Source organism: Molossus molossus, unplaced genomic scaffold (assembly GCF_014108415.1).
Source record: "Molossus molossus isolate mMolMol1 unplaced genomic scaffold, mMolMol1.p scaffold_m16_p_11, whole genome shotgun sequence".
In the NCBI taxonomy this organism is placed as follows: Eukaryota; Metazoa; Chordata; class Mammalia; order Chiroptera; family Molossidae; genus Molossus; species Molossus molossus.
The window spans coordinates 32,061,871-32,085,064 of NW_023425346.1; the positions used below are offsets into that span (position 1 = coordinate 32,061,871).

The 23,194-nt window shown below is 36.6% G+C and overlaps 1 protein-coding gene across 10 annotated transcripts in view; it reads left to right on the forward strand.

The window, feature by feature from the left end:
* Positions 1 to 23,194, forward strand: part of EPC2 (enhancer of polycomb homolog 2) — a 114,977-nt gene that overhangs the window by 58,563 nt on the left and 33,220 nt on the right. For 8 of the 10 annotated variants that reach the window (XM_036254978.1, XM_036254984.1, XM_036254986.1 and 5 more), the window contains 2 exons: positions 15,904 to 16,049; positions 22,679 to 22,885. In XM_036254978.1, coding sequence (XP_036110871.1) covers positions 15,904 to 16,049; positions 22,679 to 22,885 — 353 coding nt within the window. Of the gene's footprint in view, positions 1 to 723; positions 745 to 13,258; positions 13,359 to 15,903; positions 16,050 to 22,678; positions 22,886 to 23,194 lie in introns of those variants that run through there. The other 2 variants (XM_036254988.1, XM_036254987.1) reach the window with 2 other exon arrangements.

Below are 23,194 nucleotides of genomic sequence, written 5' to 3' on the forward strand. Positions count from 1 at the left end.
CATGTACTCGGTTGCAGTTTGTCCCCGGCCCTGGTCGGTTGTGCGGGTGGCAGCCACTCGATGTGTTCCTTTCACATCGATGTTTCTCTCTCTCTCTCTCTGTTCCTCTCTCTCCCTCCCACTCTACCTGAACAAAAAAATGGGAAAATGTCCTCCGGTGAGGATAAAAAAAAAAAAATAATAATAATAATAGTAATAATAAAAATAAATAGTAGGCTTATATATCTATTTAAACTTTAAAAAATACATTATCTTTTGACTTCTGGCTATTTAAAATTTACTTCTCTCCTCAGCACACTTTCCGTATCCCGTATTTTGGCTATAGTTACGTTATTAAATCATTCTACAAATATTAACAGTTTAACAATGATTACATGTCCTTTCTTGTTTAGGTTTGTATTTTCAAAGGAGATAACTTTCTTATCTTATATTTGCTGCTTTCTCTTGTATGTATCTTTGATTAAGTCACCAGAAACTCTCCCACAGAAATGTATATATAACTCTCCTAATATATTCAGATTATCTGTCAGTTCTATTTCTTCTGTGGACATTTTTTTCCTGGAACCATTCATTTTGCTGCTATATTCTGGATGGGTTGCTTTTAGGCTTACTGCTTGGTTATCTTAGGAATTTCTTTGCTTCTTTTATGTGTTTATTTCCCCATTGCCTAGATTCCATGCTTGCTTCCTTTTGGATTTACTCCATTCTAATGGAGCACACCTTCTGGTGGCTTTCTAAGAAAGGGTAAGTTGAAGGTGGATTTTTTTGAAGCCATTCATGTCTGAAATTATCTTTATTCTAGCTTCATACTTTATTGATAATTTAGCTGGGTGGAAAGTTTTAGGTTGAAAACCTTTATCCATCATAATTTTGAAAATGGATTGTGCTGCTGTTTTCTAATTTTTAGTGTTGCTATTGAGAAATCTGTTTGTTATTTTTTGCTATTACAGTCAAACCTCAGTTCTTGAATGTCTTCCATCATGAACAATTCAGTTCTTGACCAAGTTGTTCACAGAAAAAATGTCTTGGTTATTGAACAAAACCTCAATTCTCAACTTAAGAACCCTTTCATGCTGATATATCAGCATGGCAAAAATCGTCTCTCAGGCCACAAAGGACAGAATGCTAATCACTGTACTGCTAAACCTCTTGTTAATACCTCATGTTGTACCCTGGCCGGTTTGGCTCAGCAGTTAGAGCGTTGGCCTGCAGTGCAGAGGTCCGGGTTCGGTTCCCGCTAAGGGCATGTACCTTGGTTGCAGTTTGTCCCCGGCCCTGGTTGGGTCGTGTGGGTGACAGACACTTGATGTGTTCCTTTCACATAGATATTTCTCTTTCTCTTTCTCTTTCTCTTTCTCTTTCTCTTTCTCTTTCTCTCTCTCTCTCTCTCTCTCTCTCCCCCCCTCTCTCTCCCCCCTCCCCCCTCTCTCTTTCCCTCCCTCCCTTCTTCCCTCCCACTCTATCCGAACAAAAAATGGAAAAATGTCCTTGAGTGAGGATAAAAAAAAAGTACCTCATGTTGTTAACACCTCAGGAAATTGTGCTCTGGATATTTTTATGTATTTATTTTTTTTGTTTTTGTTGTTGGTGAAATGGACAATTAGCAAACTTTTAAAACATAAAGAAGCCATCAAGAGTGCTAATGTTGCTAAGGGTATGAAAGAAACGATAACAGGCAATTAAAGAGGTAGAAAAGTTTGTTGATTTGGGCAAACAAAAAGCTGTTAGCTGGTGACAGCATAGTGATATGTGAAAAAGCTAAGATGCTCCATGCTGACTTCCTGAAAGACACCCCTGGAACAAGTACTGAAAGTGATTTATGTAAGTAAGGCTGGTGGGGGGGGGTCAATACATTTAAGAAAAGAAGTGATTGTTTATAGATTAGACAGTACATTACACATGTACTGTATATAAGAAAAGTTAAAACGGAATTATTTGTGGGTCTGAAACAAATTAATTCATTACATTATTTCTAATGGGAAAAAAATGATTTGGTTTTCTAACAAATTGCTTCTCGAACAGCCTTCCATAATGAATTAAGCTCGAGAACCAAGGTTCCACAGGATAGTTATTTTAATTTTTGGATAAAGTGTTTCTTTTATATACATAGTATCCTGTTTCTGTTCTTGTTTCATGGAAGCAGGACTATCACTGTGAGGATTTTTTTCATCCCCTTACATTGTCTTTGTTTCCTGAATTTATCTTTTTTTTTTTTTATTAGTTTTGCAATCTTTTCTCAAATATTTGGGTTACTTGACTTTATATTTGAGTAAGGTCATTTATCTCTAAAGGTGTTTTGGGGGGGAATTGGCCATCCCCCCACCCCAAAGAATTCATTCTCATTCCTGGGGGGCTGGCTGTTTTTATTTTTGTAGCTGAGTTGGAGGGATGGGAATGGGGTAATGGGATGGCAGTGGTGGGAGAGATCATGATTCAACTTGTAGACTTTCACTTAATCTTCTTTGGTATAGAGCCTATACCTTCCTTTCAGTGTGCCTTATACTCCAGAGTCCACTGGCTCTCTGGATTAACCTTTATAGATTGAGCCTTCAGTCTTCTACCATCTGCGAGGAAAAGTAGTTGCCTAGGTACAGTGGATGAAGAAAAGGTCTAATTTTCATATACAGTTATTTATCCAGTCTTTCTGTTTTCAGAGTGTCCTACCCTCTCCTTCAGAGAGTAACTGTTAATTTCAACTCTAAGTCTTTAGATGGATAGGGGAGTTTTCCTGTTTCTTGTGTCCTCCCTTCACCATTTTATATTTCAGTGTTCTCTTGTCTGCTAATCCATATGTTTTATAGGTCTGAAATGTGACTGATAATTTTTACCTGCTCATTCCCATCTCCTCTGAGGTTAAATGACATTTGGGAGAAAAAAATTGCTTTGCTTTTATTTTATTGGGATTTCAAGACAAATATGTGTTCATTCTAGTTTATTTAACCAGAAACCATATGGCCACATTTCTGTTAGAAGAAAGCTGGCTGGCCCAGGTATGCTTTAAACCCTGAAGCATTTCACAGGTCATTGATCACCTATGGTTTGGCTGTTTGAGGGTCAGTTACTCATCTGTGGTATAGTTACCTGTGGAATGGAATGTTGCATGGTATCAAACATGGCATTAGAGGTCCAGAAAGGTAGAGTGATTAATATCTACAAATACAGAGACAGTTTTATGTAAAGATCTTTAAATTCACATAATTATGGTAGGGAAATTATCTGTGTTTGTTTTATTTTTACAAAGCCTTGAACTTAAAAGCATTAGCTTTGGTGGACATCCAGTATATTAAAGAGTCCTTGTGCTACATGAGCTATTGCATCCTAGTTTTGTAAATAACCAGAGGGAAGAGGATGAGAGAAACTCTGGATGTTGAGTATGATGAAGACTGAAGTGTAGACAAAGAATGTTCTGGAGTCAAAACAAAAATGCATAAACTGAGCTTTTCCTGGTGGTGGGCAGGACTGGAGTGAGGCAAAGTGTGAGTGAATGAGAGGGCCAGTGTGCGGTGTGTGGGTGTGAGTGAGGGTCAGTCCTATCATGCAGGGACTCGGGAAGGGTAGTTCTGGCTCTCCTGGACAGTGAGCTGCTGCGGCCAAACATCCACTTGGCGGTGCTCCTTAAAGCTCAGGCTTGGAGACTACATCATCTTGGAGGATTTAAAAGGGCCCCCTCTGGGGGAGGCTGCCGGGAACAGCTGCAGCTTGGTACCAACTCGTTGTGCCCGGACTAGACCCATAGGACCCACGTGCCTGCTGCGGATGTTGCCCCAGACCCACAAGCCCATTGCAGACATTGCCCCACCCAGACCTGCGCATCTTCCAAGGACCCTGCCCAGACACGCACAATTGCTAATGATGCCCCCCGGCCCACGCGACTGCCACCCACCCTGATCCACGTGTCCATGGAGGACCACGCCTGGACCTGCCACCCACGGTGGACTTGTCACCCAGCTGCTGACCCACCAGGACTCCTGCCAGGGCCCTGGCCTGGACTTATCAGTTGCCAACACCACCACTGCTGCTGCGGAGCTGTGGGGTCCCACCACCAGAGGTCAGGGGCAGGAACTGCACTGAAGGCTGGGGAAGGGGGATGTAGCATTCCCAGCCCTGGGGCTGCTGGAACTGAGGACCAGATAGAGACTGAAAAGGCTGCAAATCTGTGGGTGAGATGTGAGTGCCTGGAACAGAAAGAGGTGGCCCAGAGAGTGCTGGCTGTGAAGATCGTGGAGTGGATGCAGTGGTGGAAACCTGCAGGAGAAATCCCTGGATGGAGTAGAGCTAGCACCCCGCCATCATCCAGCCTGGGAGGTTCTCCCTGATATGTGTCAATGGGAAGGGCCACATAATGGAGTTCAGAGCCAGCCTCTAACAGTGGGCCCTGAGGGATACACCCAGCATTGAATCTGGGGGACCCTTTATTCCTTGGAGCAACTTGTGCTGTTGAGCAGAACAGGAACCAGACAGTAAGACCAGGAAGGAGAATGAGTCCTACTCACGTGGAGTGCAGAGAAAGTGCCCTCTCTCCCACTGGTGGAACAGCTACTTCTGACTTGACTTGCAGTGACCTGAGGCAAGAGGAAACAGCCTGGGGCTGGAAATCTGTGCCCTTGCAGGTGACAGCAAACAGGTACCAGCAAGCCAGGCTGAGCTGAGCCCTTGGAAGGAGAGGAAGTGCCCAGTCCCCCTCCTATAAGCTACATGCACCACCCCTCACACAAGTCTGATCAAACAATCCTTGCCAAGACCAGTATATCCTGGCAGAGCCTGGCTCTGTGAGGGAAGGGAAAACAGCTCAGAACAGACACACTCAAGGTGTGAGACCCTAGGAAGACCTAGCCTCTGGATAAGAGGCCCCGCCCACTGGTCTACTTGGGGCTCCCACCTATTGGACCTCAGTCAGGTTGCCCAGGCCAGGAAGGGACCGTGAATCATACTGTCCTGCACCAGCGAAGCTACTGGGAGGCCCAGGTAAGACACACCAAAGGACCACAATCAACAACATCAGAGCTAGGTCCAGCAAGCTCTGCAAATAGTAGATCCAAAGGTGTTTGTGTGGTTTTGTTTTGTTTTTTTTCTTTGTCTCCTTTTTAAAAAATATGGTTCCGTTTATTTTATTTTTGGGGAGAGAGAGGAAGGGAGATAGAAAGATTGATGTGAGAGAGAAACATTGATGGGCTGCCTCCTGCACGCCCCTTACTGGGGCTCAAGCCCACAACCCAGGCCTGTGCCCTGACCAGGAATGGAAACAGGACCCTCTCCATCCATGGGAGTATGCTCAATTCACTGAACCACACTGGCCGGGCTTTGTCTTCTTTTCTGTTCTTCTCTTTTTTCTTGCATAGCTCTAATTTCTCTTTTTCTTTTATTCTGTTCTCTTTTTGCCTCTTATTCTTTTCTTTTTATTGTTACTATTAACTTATTTTATTTTTCTCATTTCTTTTCCTCTTTTACTTTTCCTATTTTTATATTTTAATATCCATTATTATTTTTAAAATCGTTATTCATTTATTTTTGTTTCCTTTTCTTTTTTTGTCTTATTAGAGTTCCTTTAGCTTTCTTCTTTGCTTCCATATTCTCTTTTTTTCTTTGCTCTAGTATCTTTTAGTATTCTTTGCTTTTTTGTTTTGTTGTTTTCATTTTTAGCCTTTCTTCTTGTTGCTTTGCTTAGTTTGCTTTTTACAGTGTTTTTGGTTCAGTCCTGTTGTGTCTTGTTTGGTTCTGTCAGCATTTGTATAACAGCTGGCATGACAAGGTTGGGGTTGAGCCTCACAGTCAGCAAGTCATAGTGGAGATCCCACCCATGAACGGGACATCAGCAATCAAGTGCCAGTTACACCAGGAGAGTCCAAATAATGCACACAAAGAACATTCCTAGAACATCCATCTCAGGAGATCAAAGAGACTGCACCAGGGGCCCCTCAAGACACTTTCTACATAAGGCCATCCTACAAAGACTGGGAGACATAACAGCTTTGTTTTATACATTAGAAACAAACACAGAGACAGCTAAAATGAGGAGACAGAAACAACCCCCAAATGAAAGAAAAGGAGGAATCTCCAGGAAAAGAACTAAATGAAATGGAGGCAGGCAAACTATCAGACATAGAGTTCAAAGTAATGGTTATAATGATGCTGAAGGAACTTAGTGCAATTTACAAGGAACTCGGGGAACTACAACAGCATGAAAAAGGAAATGGAAACCACAAACAAGAACCAGTTGGAAATGAAGAATAACATATCCAACATCAAGAATACACTGGAAAGGCCCTGGCCAGTTTGGCTCAGTGATTAGAGCATTGGCCTGCAGACCAGAGTTGTGGGTTTGATTCGGTCAAGTGCACGTACTTTGGTTGTGGTTGGTCCCCAGCCCAGGTTGGGATCCTGTGGGAGGCAACCAGTCAATGTGTTCTTCTCACATGATGTTTTTCTCTTTCTCCCTCCCTCCCACTCTATCTAAAGATAAATAGAAAAACATCCTCGGGTGAGAATTGGAAAAAAAAAAAGGAATACACCGGAAGGAATTAAAAGTAGATTGGATGAAGCAGAGGATCAAATTAGCAATTTGGAAGACAAAGTAGAAATAAATATCCAATTAGAGTAGCAAATAAAAATAAAGAATTAAATAGCAAGAGGATAGCTTAAGGGAGCTTTTGAACATGAAACATAATAATATTCGTTTCATAGGGGAACCAGAAAGAGAAAACTGTGAGCAAGGAACAGAGAAGCTGTTGGAACAAATAATGACAGAAAATTTCCCTAACCTGGTGAAGGAAAAAGTCACAGAAGTTTAGGAGGTACAGAGAGTCCAAATCAAGATGAACCCAAAGAGTCCCACACCTAGACACATCATAATTAACCTGGCAATTGTTAAAGACAATGAATCTTAAAAGGCAGTAAGAGAGAGAAAAAAAACTACATACAAGGGTGTTCCCATTAAAATGTCAGCTGATTTCTCACTTCAGGCTAGAAGGGAGTGGCATGAAGTATTCCAAGTAATGAAAATCAGGAGCCTGAATCCAAGACTACTGTATCCAGCAAGGCTATCATTTAAAATTGAAGGTGGCCCTGCTGGTTTGGTTCAGCAGTTAGAGTGTCGGCCTGCGGTCCAGAGAGACCTGGGTTCATTTCCCACTAAGGACACGTACCTCAGTTGTAGTTTGTCCCCGGCCCTGGTTGGGTCATGCAGGTGGCAACCACTTAATGTGTCCCTTTCACATCAATGTTTTTTTCTCTCTCTTTCTTCCTCCTACTCTATCTGAACAAAAAAATGGAAAAATGTCCTTGGGTGAAGATAAAAAATAGTAATAATAAAAAAATTAAATTGAAGGTGAAATAAAGTTACCCAGACCAAAAAAAAAAAAAAAAAAAGGCTAAAGGAGTACATTACCACCAGACCAGCATTGCAAAAAATGTGAAAGTAACTGCTTTAAGAAGAAGGAGAAAAGGAGAGAGAGGGAGGACATAGACATAACAAAAATAAAAATAGCAGTAAGTATGTACCTATTAATAATCTTACATATAAATTAATAACATGTTCCAATTAAAATACATAGAGTGACGGAATGGATAAGAATACATGACCCATATATATGCTGTCTACAAGAGCCCCACCTCAGAACAAAAGATTCACACAGTCTGAAAGTGAAGGGATAGAAAAAAATATTCCATGCAAATAGAAGTGGGGGAAAAAAGCGGGGGTAGCAATACTCATATCTGACAAAACAGACTTCAAAACAAAGGCCATAACAAGAGACAAAAAAGGGCACTACATAATACTAAAGATATTATATAATACAGGTATTATTATACTAAAGGTAGACAAAGAAGGGCACTACATAATGCTACATAAATACATAATCCAACAAGAAAATATAACCTCTGTAAACATACATGCACCCACTACAGGAGCACCCAAATATATTTAAAAAAAAAAAAAAAAAAAAACTCTTGAAGGAGTGAAAAGGAGAGATCCACAGCAATACATCATAGTAGGGGACTTTAACACACCAGTGACGTCATTGGACAAATTTTCCAGATGGAAAAATCAACAAGGAAGCAGGGGACTTCAATGACACACCAGATTAGATGGATCTAACTGGTATTTATAGGCTATTTCACCCCAAAGCAGCAGAATATACATTCTTCTCAAGTGCACATGGAACATTCTCAAAGATAGACCACATATTAGGACACAAAACAAGCCTATACAGATTCAAGAAGATTGATACCATACCAAGTACCTTCTCAGATCACAATGGCATGAAAGTAGAAATTAACTACAATTTTTTAAAAACCCTCAAAAACATTCAAATACATGGAGGCTAAATAGCAGGTTATATAACAATGGGATCCAGTGAGATCAAGCAAGAAATAAAAAACTTCCTGGTAACAAATGAAAATGAACGCACAACAACCCAAAACCTACAGGACACAGCGAAAGCAGTCCTTTGAGGGAAGTTCATAGCATTACAGGCCTACCTCAAGAAACAAGAAAATTTTATAATAAACCATATAATCCTACAACTTAAAGAATTAGAGAACAGCAAGAAAAGCCACAGTAAGTAGAAGGAAGTATATAATAAAGCCCAGAGCAGGAATAAATGACATAGATAGAGACAAAACAAAACAAAACAAAACAAAACAAAAACAATACAAAAGCTCAACGTATCCAAGAACTGTTTCTTTGAAAAGATAAACAAGATTGATGAACCCCTAGCCAGACTTATTAAGAAACAAAGAGAGGACACAAATAAAATAAAAAATGAAAAGGCGATATAAAAACAGACACCACAGAAATACAGAGAATTGTAAGAAAATACTATGAACAATATGCCAAGAAACTGGACAACTTGGGTGAAATGGACAAATTCCTGGAAACATACAATCTTCCAAAACATACTCTGGAAGAATCAGAAAACCTAAATAGGCCAGTAACAACTCATGAAATTGAAGCAGTAATCAAAAAACTCCCAACAAACAAAAGTCCTGGACCAGATGGATTTATAGGAGAGTTTTATTGAACATTCAAAGAAGAATTAACACCTATCTTCCTTAAACTATTCCCAAAAATTAAATAGGAAGGGACACTTCCAAGCTTTTTTATGAAATCAACATCCTAATTCCAAAACCAGATAAAGACACTACAAAGAAAGTAAATTACAGGCCAGTGTTCCTGATGAACAGAGATGCTAAAATCCTCAACAGAATAGTAGGAAACCAGATCTAGCAATACATTAAAAAGATCATACACCATGATCAAGTGGGATTTATTCTGGGGATGCAATCAGTATTGGCAAGTCAATAAATGTGATACATCACATAAACAAAATGAAGGATAAAAATCTCATGATTATATCAATAGATGCAGAAAAGTTATTCGTCAAAATCCAGCACCCATTTTTGATAAAAGCTCTCAGCAAAGTGGGAATACAATCTTCCATATATGACCTTTATTATGTTGAGGTATGCTCTATGTAGACCAATGGATCATACCTCAACATGATAAAGGCCATATATGACAAACCTACAGCCAACAGCATACTCAGTGAGCAAAAACTTAGTGTTTTCCTTAAGAACAAGAACAAGACAAGGATGTCTTCTTTCACCACTTATTCAACATAGTACTTGAATCTTGAAGTTGTAGCACAGCAATCAGACAAGAACAAAAGATAAAAGTCACCCAAATTGGAAAGGAGGAAGTAAAATTACCATTAGTCGCAGATTACATGATATTGTACATAGAAAACCCTAAAGTCTCCACCAAAAAACTGGATTTAATAACTGAACTTGGCAAAGTAGCAGGATACAATATAGCATCCAGAAATCAGTGGCATTTTTATATGCCAATAATTAACTATGAGAAAGAGAAACCAAGAAAACAATCCCGTTTACCACTGCAACAACAACAAAAATAAGATATCTAGGAGTAAACTTAACCAAGGCGGTAAAAGACCTGTACTCGAAAAACTATAGGACATTGAAAAAATAAGTAGAGGGAGACACAAACAAGTGGAAGTGTATATCGTGTTCATGAATTGCAAGAATTAACATCATTAAAATGTTTATACTAAACAAAGCAATCCATAGATTCAATACAATCCCTATTAAACTACCAATGGCATACTTCAAAGAAATACAACAAATACTCCAAAAATTTATGTGGAACCAAAATAGACCCTGAATAGCTGCAGCAATCTTGAGAAAGAAGAACAAAGTCAGATGGATCACAATACTGGACAACAAACTATACTACAAAGCCATGTACTGGCACAAGAATAGACACATAGATCAGTGGAACAGAAAAGAGACCTCAGAAATCAACCCACACCGTTATGGTCAATTAATATTTGACAAAGGGGGAAGAATATAAAATAGAGTAAAAACAGTCTCCTCAACAAATGGTGTTGGGAAAACTGGACAGACACATGCAAAAAGATGAAACTAGACCACCAACTTGCACAATATGTAAGAATAAACTCGAAATGTATAAAAGACTTAAATGGAAGTCTTGAAACCATAAAAATCCTAGAAGAAAACATGGGCAGTAAAATCTTGGACATCTTGTAGCAGAATTTTTGCTGAAATATCTCCTAGGGCAAGAGAAACAAAGGAAAATATAAACAAATGGCAGTACATCAAACAAAAGCACAGCAGAAGAAACCACCATCAAAATGAAAAGAGAACCCACTGTGTGGTAGAACGTATTTGCAAATGATACATCTGATAGGGGATTAATTTCCAAAATATATAGAGTGCTCATACAACTCAACAAAAGGAAGACAAAGAACCCAACTAAAAAATGGGCAGAGGAACTAAATAGACACCTTTCTAAACAGGACAAACAAATGACTAAGAGACATATGAAGAAATGCTCAACATCACTAATCATCAGAGAGATGCAAATTAAAACAACAATGAGGTATCACCTCACACCTGTCAGAACGGCTGCCATCAACAAATCATCAAACAAGTGTTGGAGAGGATGTGGAGAAAAGGGTATAGTCTAGTACACTGCTGGTGAGAATGCAGACTGGTGCAGCACTATGGAAAACAGTATGGAGTTTCCTCAAAACATTGAAAATGGAATTGCCGTTGTCACTCAGCGATCCCACTTCTGGGAATATATCCTGAAAACCTTGAAACAGTCAGAAAGAATATATGCACCCCTATGTTCATAGCAGCATTATTTACAATAGCTAAGATTTGGAAACAGCCAAAGTGCCCATCAGTAGATGAATGGGTGGTGGTACATTTACACAATGGAATACTATGCAACTGTGAAAAAGAATGATCTCTTACCTTTTGAGACAGCATGGATGGATCTGGAGACTATTATGCTAAGTAAAATAAGCCAATCAGAGAAAGACATGATCTCAGTTATATGTGGAATCTAATGAACAAAATGAAGTGACCAACAAAGTAAGTCCCGAGTCATGGAGCATGGAACAAACTGACATATCTTGGGAGGGCAGTATGAGAAGAGATAAACTAAAGAACTTATATGCATATCCCATGGACATAGACAATAGTGTGGTGAAGAGCTGAGGGGGATAAAATGGGGGTATCTCTAATTCTGTCAATAATAAAATATATATATGTATTTAAAAACATAAATCACTTGTAAATTGCGTAGCCTATTAATGTTGGGGTTTAGGACAGCAGTAAGTAACATTTTTTTCTTTTTACTCTGGAAATAATGGTGAAAAAGGCATAGACATAAAGTTTTAGCTTTATTACTAATAAATATGGTGTTGGAATGCAGGACATAGACATATGGTCTCAACAGACAACCTAATATTTAGTCCTTGAATTAGGCAAACTTACCTCACCACTGGCTGGTCACTGACAGAGCAGGTCTCCCCATACAGGGACAGAATCAACCCTGTAGTAGAGGACTAACTAGAATGTAGCCTCTCCAAAGGAAGGAAGAACCATAAGAGATTATGCACTTGAAGGTCTTAAGCTGATAGGTTCTCTTCCCAAATTCACCAGTTTAAGTCACTCCTTCCTGGGTGAAGAGACGAGTGAAAGGTTGGAGAGAAGGTATTCTTCCTATCTCAGCTCTAGAAAATTTTCTTACATTTTTTCTTCTCCTGGATTCTGTGTTTTTATTCCATTAGATAGTAGTGCCTGTTATACATTTGCATATGAATATAAGGTGGGGCAAAAGTTGATTTACTGTTGCTGGTATGGAAAAGAATACAATAATTGATAAATAATACAAGAACAAACTGTTTTGGGTACTTACAACATAAACCTACTTTTCCCCACCCTGTATATCCAAATAAAGGGCATTCTAAGGGACTTTAAAAGGTACTTTTAACTACAAGTAATATTTCTTTATCAGCTAATTTTAGACCAGTTCTGTTCTGTATATTCTCCAAGACTTATATATTCAAACAGCAGGTTATACTCATTTCCCTTCCTTCACAGAAGCAGTTGGCTCCTCCTGCCAGAAAGCAACCCAATTTCCCTATGAAACTTAACTGATGTACTTTCCTTCCCACTACCTTTTTTCCTTCTCATAAGTTATCATACACACTCTCTAGTTCCCTCATTTTTCTTTTTTGATTGTTTACTGCCCAGTTAACTGTACCACAGTCTTCTACACGTACACATGCCCTATTGTCCCTAACCTTGTTCATATCTTGAGTTTATTGATCAACTACATCGAGAAAATTTTAACTCCTTGCCTGCTTCCTTCCCCTCTTTTTGGGAGGGAAAAAATAGGGATTGTTTTACTTTTTTTAAATTGACTGGCTTGTGAAACTAATTCAATATTTGTAAGATTTCTTTTTTAACAGGAGAAAGCTTTCTGGGTTTCAAAAACCTGAGGATATTTTTTTAATTGATTTTAGAGAGAAAGAGAGAGAGAGAACATCGTTGTGAAAGAGAAACATTTATTGGTTGCCTCCTTTACACACCCCAACCAGGGGTGGAACCCACAACCTTTCAGTGTAGGACAACGCTCCAACCAACTGAGCCACATTGACCAGGGCTAAAGTAATCACTATTTGTAAAGAATTTGTTGTTGCTTTTTTTGGGGTCTGGTAGAGGAGATAATCAGTATTATCTGTGGTAAAGAGAGGTACAGATGAAACCATGTAGATGTTTGGAAGCAACAGAATACTGGAATCTGTAATCGAATTTTTGTATAGTTTTTGAATTAAAAGAGAAACGGTAGCATCTTTGCCCTGGTTCTGATTTAACATATTGTAAGACCTGTCAATTCTCACTATTAATTTTTCTAACTATTTCCCAGCTTTTCTTGCCCCTTTCCCTGCCTCAGAAGCTAGGGCACTGCCTTTTGTAAGAATAGAATAAGAACATAGAACCAGAGATGACAGGTGGAGGAACAAGAGGTGAGTAAGATTGGTAGGTGTGTAAAAGATGGTCATGCAAAATTTGCATGTATAGCCATGACCTTGAATTTTCAAAAACTTGTGTTTAACTTAGAAAATCAGTATACTGGCTTAACTGTGCTCAACATTTTTATAAACCTATCTTCCTCTAAAATATCTTCTAGTTGTATCAGATACCTGATTTTATTATTTGTCGTTATACTGTGGACTAAAGACAGACCATTGACTGTCACTCTGTGAATTTATAAATACAACATCACATTATAGATAGAAAAGTAATTTTTAATGATGTACCTAGTTTAGAGGTACACATCATCTGTCATTGAATTGGATGCAGATTTGATTTTTTAAAAAGCATACTTGTGAATTATTGCTAATCATATAATAAAAATAATATATCAAGATAAAGATTTTATTTTCAGGGCTATTTTAAATGAATCATGCTTACGAAATAATCTGTCATTTCATGAATAGCTATAACTTCTCTGATTTATTAACTTTACTTTGATACTACGTGATACAAGTTAAATACAATAAAATTTTTATAGATTTTAGAATGTAAGTCACATTCAGAGATAAAAAATTACCAGCCAGTTAGGGTGGTTGTGATAATTAGCATGCATAAAGCATGCCCAGGCCCATATTAAGTACTATATAATGTTATACGTTATAAATGTTAGCTAACATTTATTTTTGTTGTTTTTATATAGTGGTACAATTTTATTAGACAATTAACCACAGTTCAGATTTTTAGATATAGTCATTTGCTTTATAATCAGTTATTTTTGCCTTTATTTTATGTCCATCAGTACTATCTGTTGTTGTGGGTGGATTTTACTAAAATTATATAAATATACACATCTGTTTCTGTTACTGTGTTATAAACTAACTTTAAGAGTATCATGCTGAATCTGAAAATGCCAGGAGATTTCACACAGTATGGATATGGGATATTCATTTACACGTTGATATGTAGGTAGCCTTTACATAAACAACCTGTTGGTGATTGGTATCTTTCATTGCCTGGCACTACATCTTGACATGTGATTTCAACACATAATTTACAGCACTTTAGTTTTTGTTCTTTCTTTATATTTTAAATTTTAATGCTTAAAATCCTTTATATTTAAATAGTAAAATGCTGTATATTTAAAATAAAGGGGACAGTATAAAAGGAACAAAGAGAAATTTTAAATTCCCTCCTCGATCCTTGAACTCCTATTTAAAATTTCATTTCTAGAAATAGAGAACTATTACCAATATCCTTTTAAAATATTCCGTGCAGCCCTGGCCGGTTTGGCTCAGTTGGTTGGAGCACCAGAAGGTTGTGGGTTCGATCCCTGTTTGAGGCACATGTAGAAGGCAACCAATTGATGTTCTCGCTCACATCGATGTTTCACTCTCACTTCCTCTCTCTAAAATCAATAAACATATCCTTGGGTGAGGATTAAAAAATAAAATAATAAAATATCCTGTGCATTTGTAAGACTATACACTCACACATTCCTTATTTAAAAACATAGTTTAGTACACTATTTACACTGTTGTGTACCTTAGCTTTTTTTTTTAATTAATGTTCGTTAAGATTGGTTTCATTTCATGTAAGTACACATACGTCATTGTCATTTATTCTCAGGGCTTCAGCTTATTTACAAATCATTGTTTCTCTAATTCATTGCTCGTTTTATATTTTTTATTTCTTATAGTGTCAAATATAAAACTTTTGTTTATATGTCTTTGTCTCTGTGTAAGTTCATTAGATAAATTCCTACAAATATAAACTGAATACACAGTATTTGAGAAGGCCTCCTCCTCCCCCCAAGTCATTCCAAAGTAGTTAATCAAGTTTTAAATCTTAGTCTCTATCTGATGAGTAAAACATACTGTCATCATTGTATTTGCCCTTATTTAATCAGGTTTATGATTTCTGAGCTTTTACTGGCCCATAACAACATTTTCCTCTTGCATTTTCTTCTAATATGTTTATATGTTTTATTTTTTACTATAAAATTTTGATGAATATATTATTTATTGATATGAGGAGTGTGGTAGGAATCAAACTTAATTTTTTTAAGATAACTAGTCTGTCAGTCTATTATGCTAGCATCCTCCCTTTTAAATAATCTATTTTATCCTTAATGATTTTAAAGCCATTTCCATTAATTTTGTATTTGAGTTTATTTCTGGATCTATAAATTTTATTTCATAGTTTCTCATTATGCTACCAAATTATGTTGATAAATATGTATTTATATTTTGTAATTGCTACTTTATATTTTAGCATATATTTGTGAAACTTTGTTTTTAAAATAAATTTTTGTTATTGCTTTTAGTAAACTTTAAATCATATGAATCAAAATTTTATTTTTTTCCATTTTTTCCTTTGTCTCTGAAGCCAATTTTTAGATATCTGTTCATGAGCTCCTCTTGATCAATGCATTATAGTTTAGGAATATTCTGTGGTCAAATGTAAACACTATAATATATATATATATATATATATCTGTTTTTTCCTCAGTATGAAAACTTTTTTTTTCTTTTCTAGCCTTTAACCTAGACAACGAGCAACCAGATTATGATATGGATTCAGAAGATGAGACCTTATTAAATAGACTTAACAGAAAGATGGAAATTAAACCTTTGCAATTTGAAATTATGATTGACAGACTTGAAAAAGCCAGTTCTAATCAGGTACTGTATGTACATTGTAAAAATGCCATGGTCTTACAGTTAATCCAGTTAGTGGCTTCATTTTGCTTTTAAGTAGATTGTATTTTACTGTTTTTTGAATTTCTTTCACTGGCATCCAAGAATATCTAGAAATATTTACAATATTTCTTGAATACTTAAGCATAATTTATTTAAATGAGAGTATAAAGTGTACTGTTCTGACTTTTTAATTGTTGGATACAAAAATAATACTAGTTGCAATAATATAATATCTTCTTTGATTCTTCTCATAGGGCTGTGTTTTTGGTGCTTCAGTAACTAAGTTTGCTAGGCTGGGTCTCTGAGGCACACATCTCATACTAAATCTTGCTCAGTTGCTCAGATTTATATTAAGGTACTCTTATTATTTTAAATGTATTTTAGTTTTACTTATTTATATATTACTTTAAAATTTTAAGTGAAGGAAAAATTATTCACAAGTAATAAAGAGTTTTCCTTAATGAGACAGTGTTTATTTGGTATAAAGAATTTAAAATGATGTGGTCTTTCTGGAAAACAATTAGTTGGTGTATGTCAGGTATAAAATGTTTATACCTTTTAATTTAGTAATTCTACCTCTAGGAATTATTCTCAAGACAAATAATTAGTGAAAATGTCAAAGATTTTTAAACAGTGTTCAGAATAACTTACAGGTTGTCTTTATTGTGGACTATCATACAGCCATTCAAAATCATTAGTTTGAATGCTATCTCATTGCCACAGGAAATTGCTCATTTTATAATGTTAGATTTCAAAAACAGGATACAGAGTTGTTTAAGTGGAAAACTCTGAGTTTTATTTAAAGCCATTTCATTTATACTTGTACAGAGAATAAAGGAACAAGAAAATCCAACAAAATGCCAAGAATGGTTATATTTAAGTGATAGGATTATTGGTGATTTTTATGTTTATTATTCTATTTTCTAAATTTACTATAATGAATATGTGTTCATATTGTAATTAGATTTTTTAAAACAAATAGTTTTTATTTTTTTCCTTACCTGGGGACATTTTTGCATTTATCTTCAGATAGAGCAGGAGGGAGAAAGGGAGGAAGAGAGAGAAAACATTGATGTGTCCAGACACATAAAGTGGTTGCCACCCACATGACGCCAACTGGGGCTGGGGACAAACTGCAACCGAGGTACATGCCCTTAGCAGGAACCTAACCTGGGACTCTCTGGTCTGCAGGTCGGCACTCTAACTGCTGAGCAAAACCGGCCAGGGCTTCACTAGTTTACTTTGGCAATTATTAATTTTTCTCACCTCCCAACTTAAGTCCATTGAATTCCTGCAGCATTACCAGCTATTCAGAACATTTCTAAAAAACATTTGTATTATAAAGTGACTTTGCTGTATATTTAAGTTTCCTACCAGTTCCCCCCACCCCATTTTAATGGAAATTAAAATCTAGTGTACTATCCAAAAGAGTACATTGAAAATTGAATTTTGTAAAATTCGATGTAATTGGCTTTTTGAGAAAATGTCTTGTTCTTTTCATTGGAAATTTGTTATAATGATCAGATTGATATTCGTTGTAGTTAATGCTCACAGTTTTTCTAGGATTTTGATCACTAACACCAGATATAGTGTCAGTTTTTCTTTGCATACAAATTTTCCTAGCAATCTTAGGTTCAATCAGTCTTTTGGTATTTCTACTGTTTTTCGTGATTGCTCTGATACTCAAGGTGGCCGTAATTATATCATCAGAAGCCTTCACCTCTCTGTTCTGTAATATGCTTTCTTTCATTTAGTCTATAATATTTATTTAGTGCTCAGGTGAACAGGAGAGGTGGCAGAAGTTCTCACTTTGTGGAGCTTATTTCCTAAGTACGAATGACATAAACAAAAAGCATGTAAACAATGCGATTAACTATACACATATAATCAGCATTATTCCACCCTGGCCAGTTTGGCTCAGCGGTTGGAGCGTCGGCCTGAGAGACCCGGGTTCGGTTCCCGCTAAGGGCATGTACCTCGGTTGCAGTTTGTCCCCGGCCCTGGTTGGTCGTGCGGGTGGCAGCCACTCGATGTGTCCCTTCACGTCAATGTTTCTCTCTCTCTCTCTTCCTCTCTCTCCCTCCCGCTCTATCTGAACAAAAAAAAGGAAAAATGTCCTCGGGTGAGGATAAAAAAAATAATCAGCATTATTCCATTTTAGTTCTCTTTGCTCAGTGACAAGCTTCTAGGCCCTAAAACAACTGGCTAGGCTCAGAGCATGATAACCATGCCATCAGCTCTCAGCCATGCAGATAAAGGTGGAGGTTTTGTCATAGGAACAGGATAATGGACCTGTTATTAGAACCGAGGATTAAAGATATCAAAAAGGCTGTGTTCATTCCAAATCCCTGATCTGCGATTCATGGATTTCTTTATTTTTTTTTTCTTACTGGGGGCTAGCATAGTATCAGATCCAAGGGCAAGGACTCGGGTTTGTGGTTAAACCAGTACTTATTAGGTTAGTAGAGAAAGACATAAGATAGACTAGGGCAAAGCTATTGCCCCCATCATTCTGTGGGGTTACTATAATGAAGTCATTATTGAAAACTCCTATTGCTAAATGCTCTGATTATTTTCAGTCCCCGTCCTTTTGTCTAATTTGAGCTCTCCTTATTTCTTGATTGTCATCGTCATTGGTCTTTAGAATACAAATCATTTCCTTCTGGTTTTTCTTATTATTTTCCATGACTATTTCTTGTAATTTTCTTTTGTCAACTTCTTTTTTAAATTCAACTCCTGCAAACATTAGGATTTCTTAAAATTTGGTTTTGGGTATTCTTAACCTATGTATTTGGGGTACTGTCACTTCAAGCATTTTTGTGGGTATAACAGTACATAATACTTTTAGCCTTGATCTCTTTCTCAAGCTCCAGGATTTTTTTTTTTCACTTGTCATACTGCCTTTTGGCATCTCCACCTACATATGTTCCACAGACCCCTCAACTTTAAACTTCCCAAAACTTCACTTACTCTCAACTCTAGGTGATCCTCTACCCTGTATTCCTTCTCTCTGTCATGACTCACTAAACGTAGAATCATGTATTTTTATCCCTTTCCTTTAGTCCCTAATTTTCTAATTCTAACTCTTCCTTGAGTATCTGCATATTCCTTGAATATTTCATTTTCAGTTGTCTCTTCTCTCATTTCTTTTCTCTGCCTAAAAATGTGTCAAGGGTCCCTATATTTGACCCTGTCTTTCTTAATAAACTACCATCTTATGTCTCTTATTTTTCTGTCACAGTTAAATTTTGAAAAGATTAGCCACCACAATTCATTTTGGTTTATAGAAATTGCATAAGGTCCACCAGTGAGTGGCCTTCTAATTGTCATCCAAGAGCCTCTTTTCACCTTGTAATCTACTTAGTATCCCTGTAGTATCGGATGCTGTTGACCTCCACATTTCCTGATTCTTACTGTCTTCATCTCTTTCATTTCTCCTCTACATCTTATTTGTTGCCATTTTCTTCAGTATCTGCCCTCTGAATTTATTTTTGTTTCTTAAGCTACTACTGCAGGCCTTCTTAGATAGTGTTCTTGTGACTCTGTCTTGCATCTTACTGCACTGATACTCAGTTCCAACATTCTTACCTTGTTCTCTTATTATTTAATTTGTATTTGTGTTATTTTATCTTTTTTGCCATATTATAAGTCTCTTTATGTTGTGGATATATCTTAAAATTTGTTTACTTACCTTCTACAACCTGTAACATGATGGGCTGATAGTAATTGATTATTAATTAGTTATTTAACAGAGTGTTGTATATATAAAAACATTAATTTTTACATATAATTTATTCATTTTTGTGTTTAAAATATATTCATCGAAATTGTTAGATCATGTATTTTGTATATAAACAAACTAAATGATCCTTGTCCTCATGGAAACTAGTAGCAGTCTAGGAGAAAAAGCTATATAGTAGAATAATTTTTAGTTTTCCCATCTCTAATCCCCCAAAGTAAGTAAATCAAGAAAATCAAACAGCTCAGCTGTCTTGAGAGTAGTAAGTTTACCCCAGATGCTTTGCCAGTTAAATACTGTTTTCTGCTACCTTCTAGTAGACAAAGTGCTAAATGGCAGAACTTTTTCTGAAGTTCAAAAGTATTACAATTCTGATTTTGTGTGGTTTTAATCATGTGACATAATTTGGGACTACTTTATCTGCAAATAGTTCTTGCCCACCCAAATTGATGATAATGGTCTAATTGCCTTATAATAGCTACAGAAAATTTTTTATAGAATGATTAACATTGAAATTCAATAAAATAAAAATTTGGTGTATAACAACATAAAAACCGTTGACTAAGAAAACACAGTTAACACTGGAAAGAAATGTCAGGATGTTTAACTGTAAATTGTGTATTGACTTTTTATGACCTGAGATGCAAAGAAGGTACTTAACCAGGCAGAAGGATATTTCTAGCAGCAGCAAGAAGCACCAGAGAAAGAAATCTGAGGCAGTATTTTAAACCCTAAACACCTGCAACAGGATAGGAAGCAATGTTATTTTGATCGTATTATATAAGAAACTCTCTTACTGCCCTGCTGGTTGACTGAAAGAATTTGCTCCTTCTCCCCACTCTAAGATTAGATTACGTTTTCTGTTTAACTAATGAATGTTTTAAAATTTTATCAGGAGCAGAATGACCAAACAGCTCAACTCGAGCACGTGTGGCATAACCACAGCATTGTTTCCCTTGTTCCCCCAGAGCACATGAGAGCTGCTAGTGATGCTGTCAGAATAAGGTGGAATTTTATTAGATCCACAAAGCTTGATTCTGATTCTACCACTGTCCTTGTAGACTTTGGGGGCATACATCACCATTCCAGGGAACTTCAACTAACAGTAGGAAAGTATCCATTTAAAGTTGATATTTGGAAATATTGATTCTTTTAGTTTGGTCTCATGTTCCAGGCTCTGGCCCTCTGCTTTAAAGACCGAATTTCTCAGCCTCTCAGATGCAGTTAAGCTGACTCTACTGAGACACTGAATAAACCAAAGAATGATCACTTATAATTTTCATAAAATGTAATTGTTATGTGGACTAGAATACTTGGATTTACATCGTCAGTATATTCTCTTCCTGTGGTCAAACTATCTTGGTAGCCAAATTATATAAGAAATGAACCAGTGAGTCCTAGTAATTGCCATCATGGGACTAAAAGTCCAAGGGATCATTGCATTTATTCCATGAAGTTCAGATTATATCAGAAATTTATTTGGTGGGTCATGCCTTCTCCAGATGACTTCATAAAACCAACAGATCAGTTCATATGTTGATCTTATGATCGGAGTGAGAAAATTTTTTCCTTCATTTTCAAGTTTTTGGGAAACATTTCTTAGGAGATATCTCAGCCTGCTTTGGAATTAATCTAAAATGATAAAAGTAAGAAAACTGAGATAACGTCACTTAAGCGAGGCCTTCCAGCCCTAAAACTTCATGGTCTTTTTCTAAAGTTCACTGTAAATGGATATGTGTAACCCCAAGTCCATTCTGCTAAAGTTGATTGGCCTGATTTTCATTAGGAACAAGGAAACACATTTGACCAAGCAAAATTTTACAAACATTAGCTTGAGATATGCCTGCATTATCTCAAGACACTGACATCAGAGCTCCAAGATGAACCATCCTAGGACATTGTCTTGTGACAGACATTAGCAGAATGAGTATTGAGAACAAAAATTCTCTAGTACACTACCAGCTTGGATAGAAGAATTACTTTTATATGTAATTAGTACAAGAAATTCAAAATTGCATAGTGTTGAAACTTCTGGAAACATGCTGAAAGTTTGTCCTTTTACCTGGCCGGTGTGGCTCAGTAGTTGAACGTCAACCCATGCATCAAGAGATTGCCAGTTCGATTCCTGGTTAGGACACATGTCCAGGTTGTGGGCCCAATTCCCAGTGAGGGGCATGCAGGAGGCAGCCAATCAGTGTTTTATCTCTCTCTTCCTCTCCCTCTAAAAATCAATTTAAAAAATTTTTAAAGTTTGTCTTTTTACAATTTCAAAACAGGCACTGTATATTTAGTTGCTTAGCATATAGGGTGGGGAAAAGGTTTAAATTGTGGGTATGCGAAACAGTTTTATTGTATTACTATTTATTAAGTATTGTGTTATTTTCAGTAGGAACAACTGTAAACCTCTTTTTGCCACACCCTGTATTTATCTTTTACTTTGGAGAGAAAAACAAACGCCTTATCTTCTAGTTTCTGTTGATAAACAAATACACAGAAAGGAGTTAGGAGTCTACTAAAACTAGTAGCTTCTCACATATGTAGAATCATAGAGTACTGGAATTACTCTATGTACTTCTAGTTCAGGACTTAACTGAGGCATAAATCTATTGTAGTCTTCCCACTGTCATTCATCCAGGCTTCTTAAGTATTTTAAGTGTTGGTACTAACTCTCAGGGCAAAATATACATTTTTAGATAAATCTTCTTATTAATAAAATCCTTTCTTTGATTGAATTGAATTGTGTTTTCTGCCATCGTGATATCTGATCATAATTGTGAGACTTACCATGTTTTGTATCATAGGTGTAGTTTAACTTTTTTGATTTCTCAACATTGTAGTTGATGATATGTTTGTTTGTTTGTTTTTAATTTAGCTTGTAACACTTCAAGAAGCAAAATTGCTGCTAAATGAAGATGATTACCTTATTAAAGCAGTATATGACTACTGGGTGAGAAAACGTAAAAATTGCAGGGGGCCATCCCTCATTCCTCAGATAAAACAAGAGAAAAGAGATGGCTCTACTAATAATGACCCTTATGTTGCCTTTCGGAGAAGAACAGAGAAAATGCAGACTCGAAAGGTAATGTGCAAATTAGATTTAATTAAATGTACCTTAATAGTATTTAAGACAAGTTTTGTTTTGTTTTTTTATGCTAAAGACTTGAATAATTTTGAATACTTTGAAAATAGAGGGGCGCTAATGATATTGTTGAGTTTTATGTTAGAAACCCTGCTCTTCAGTAGCTTCTGTTGACCAGTTTTGTACAGTTTTTATCTAATCCCATGCCCCTTACAAATCTACTGATCATACTATTTTAGACTTGCTGTTGAAGTGATATGAGAAATTATATGTCTTGATGTACCTTGGAAGTTTTGATTTCTTGAGTAA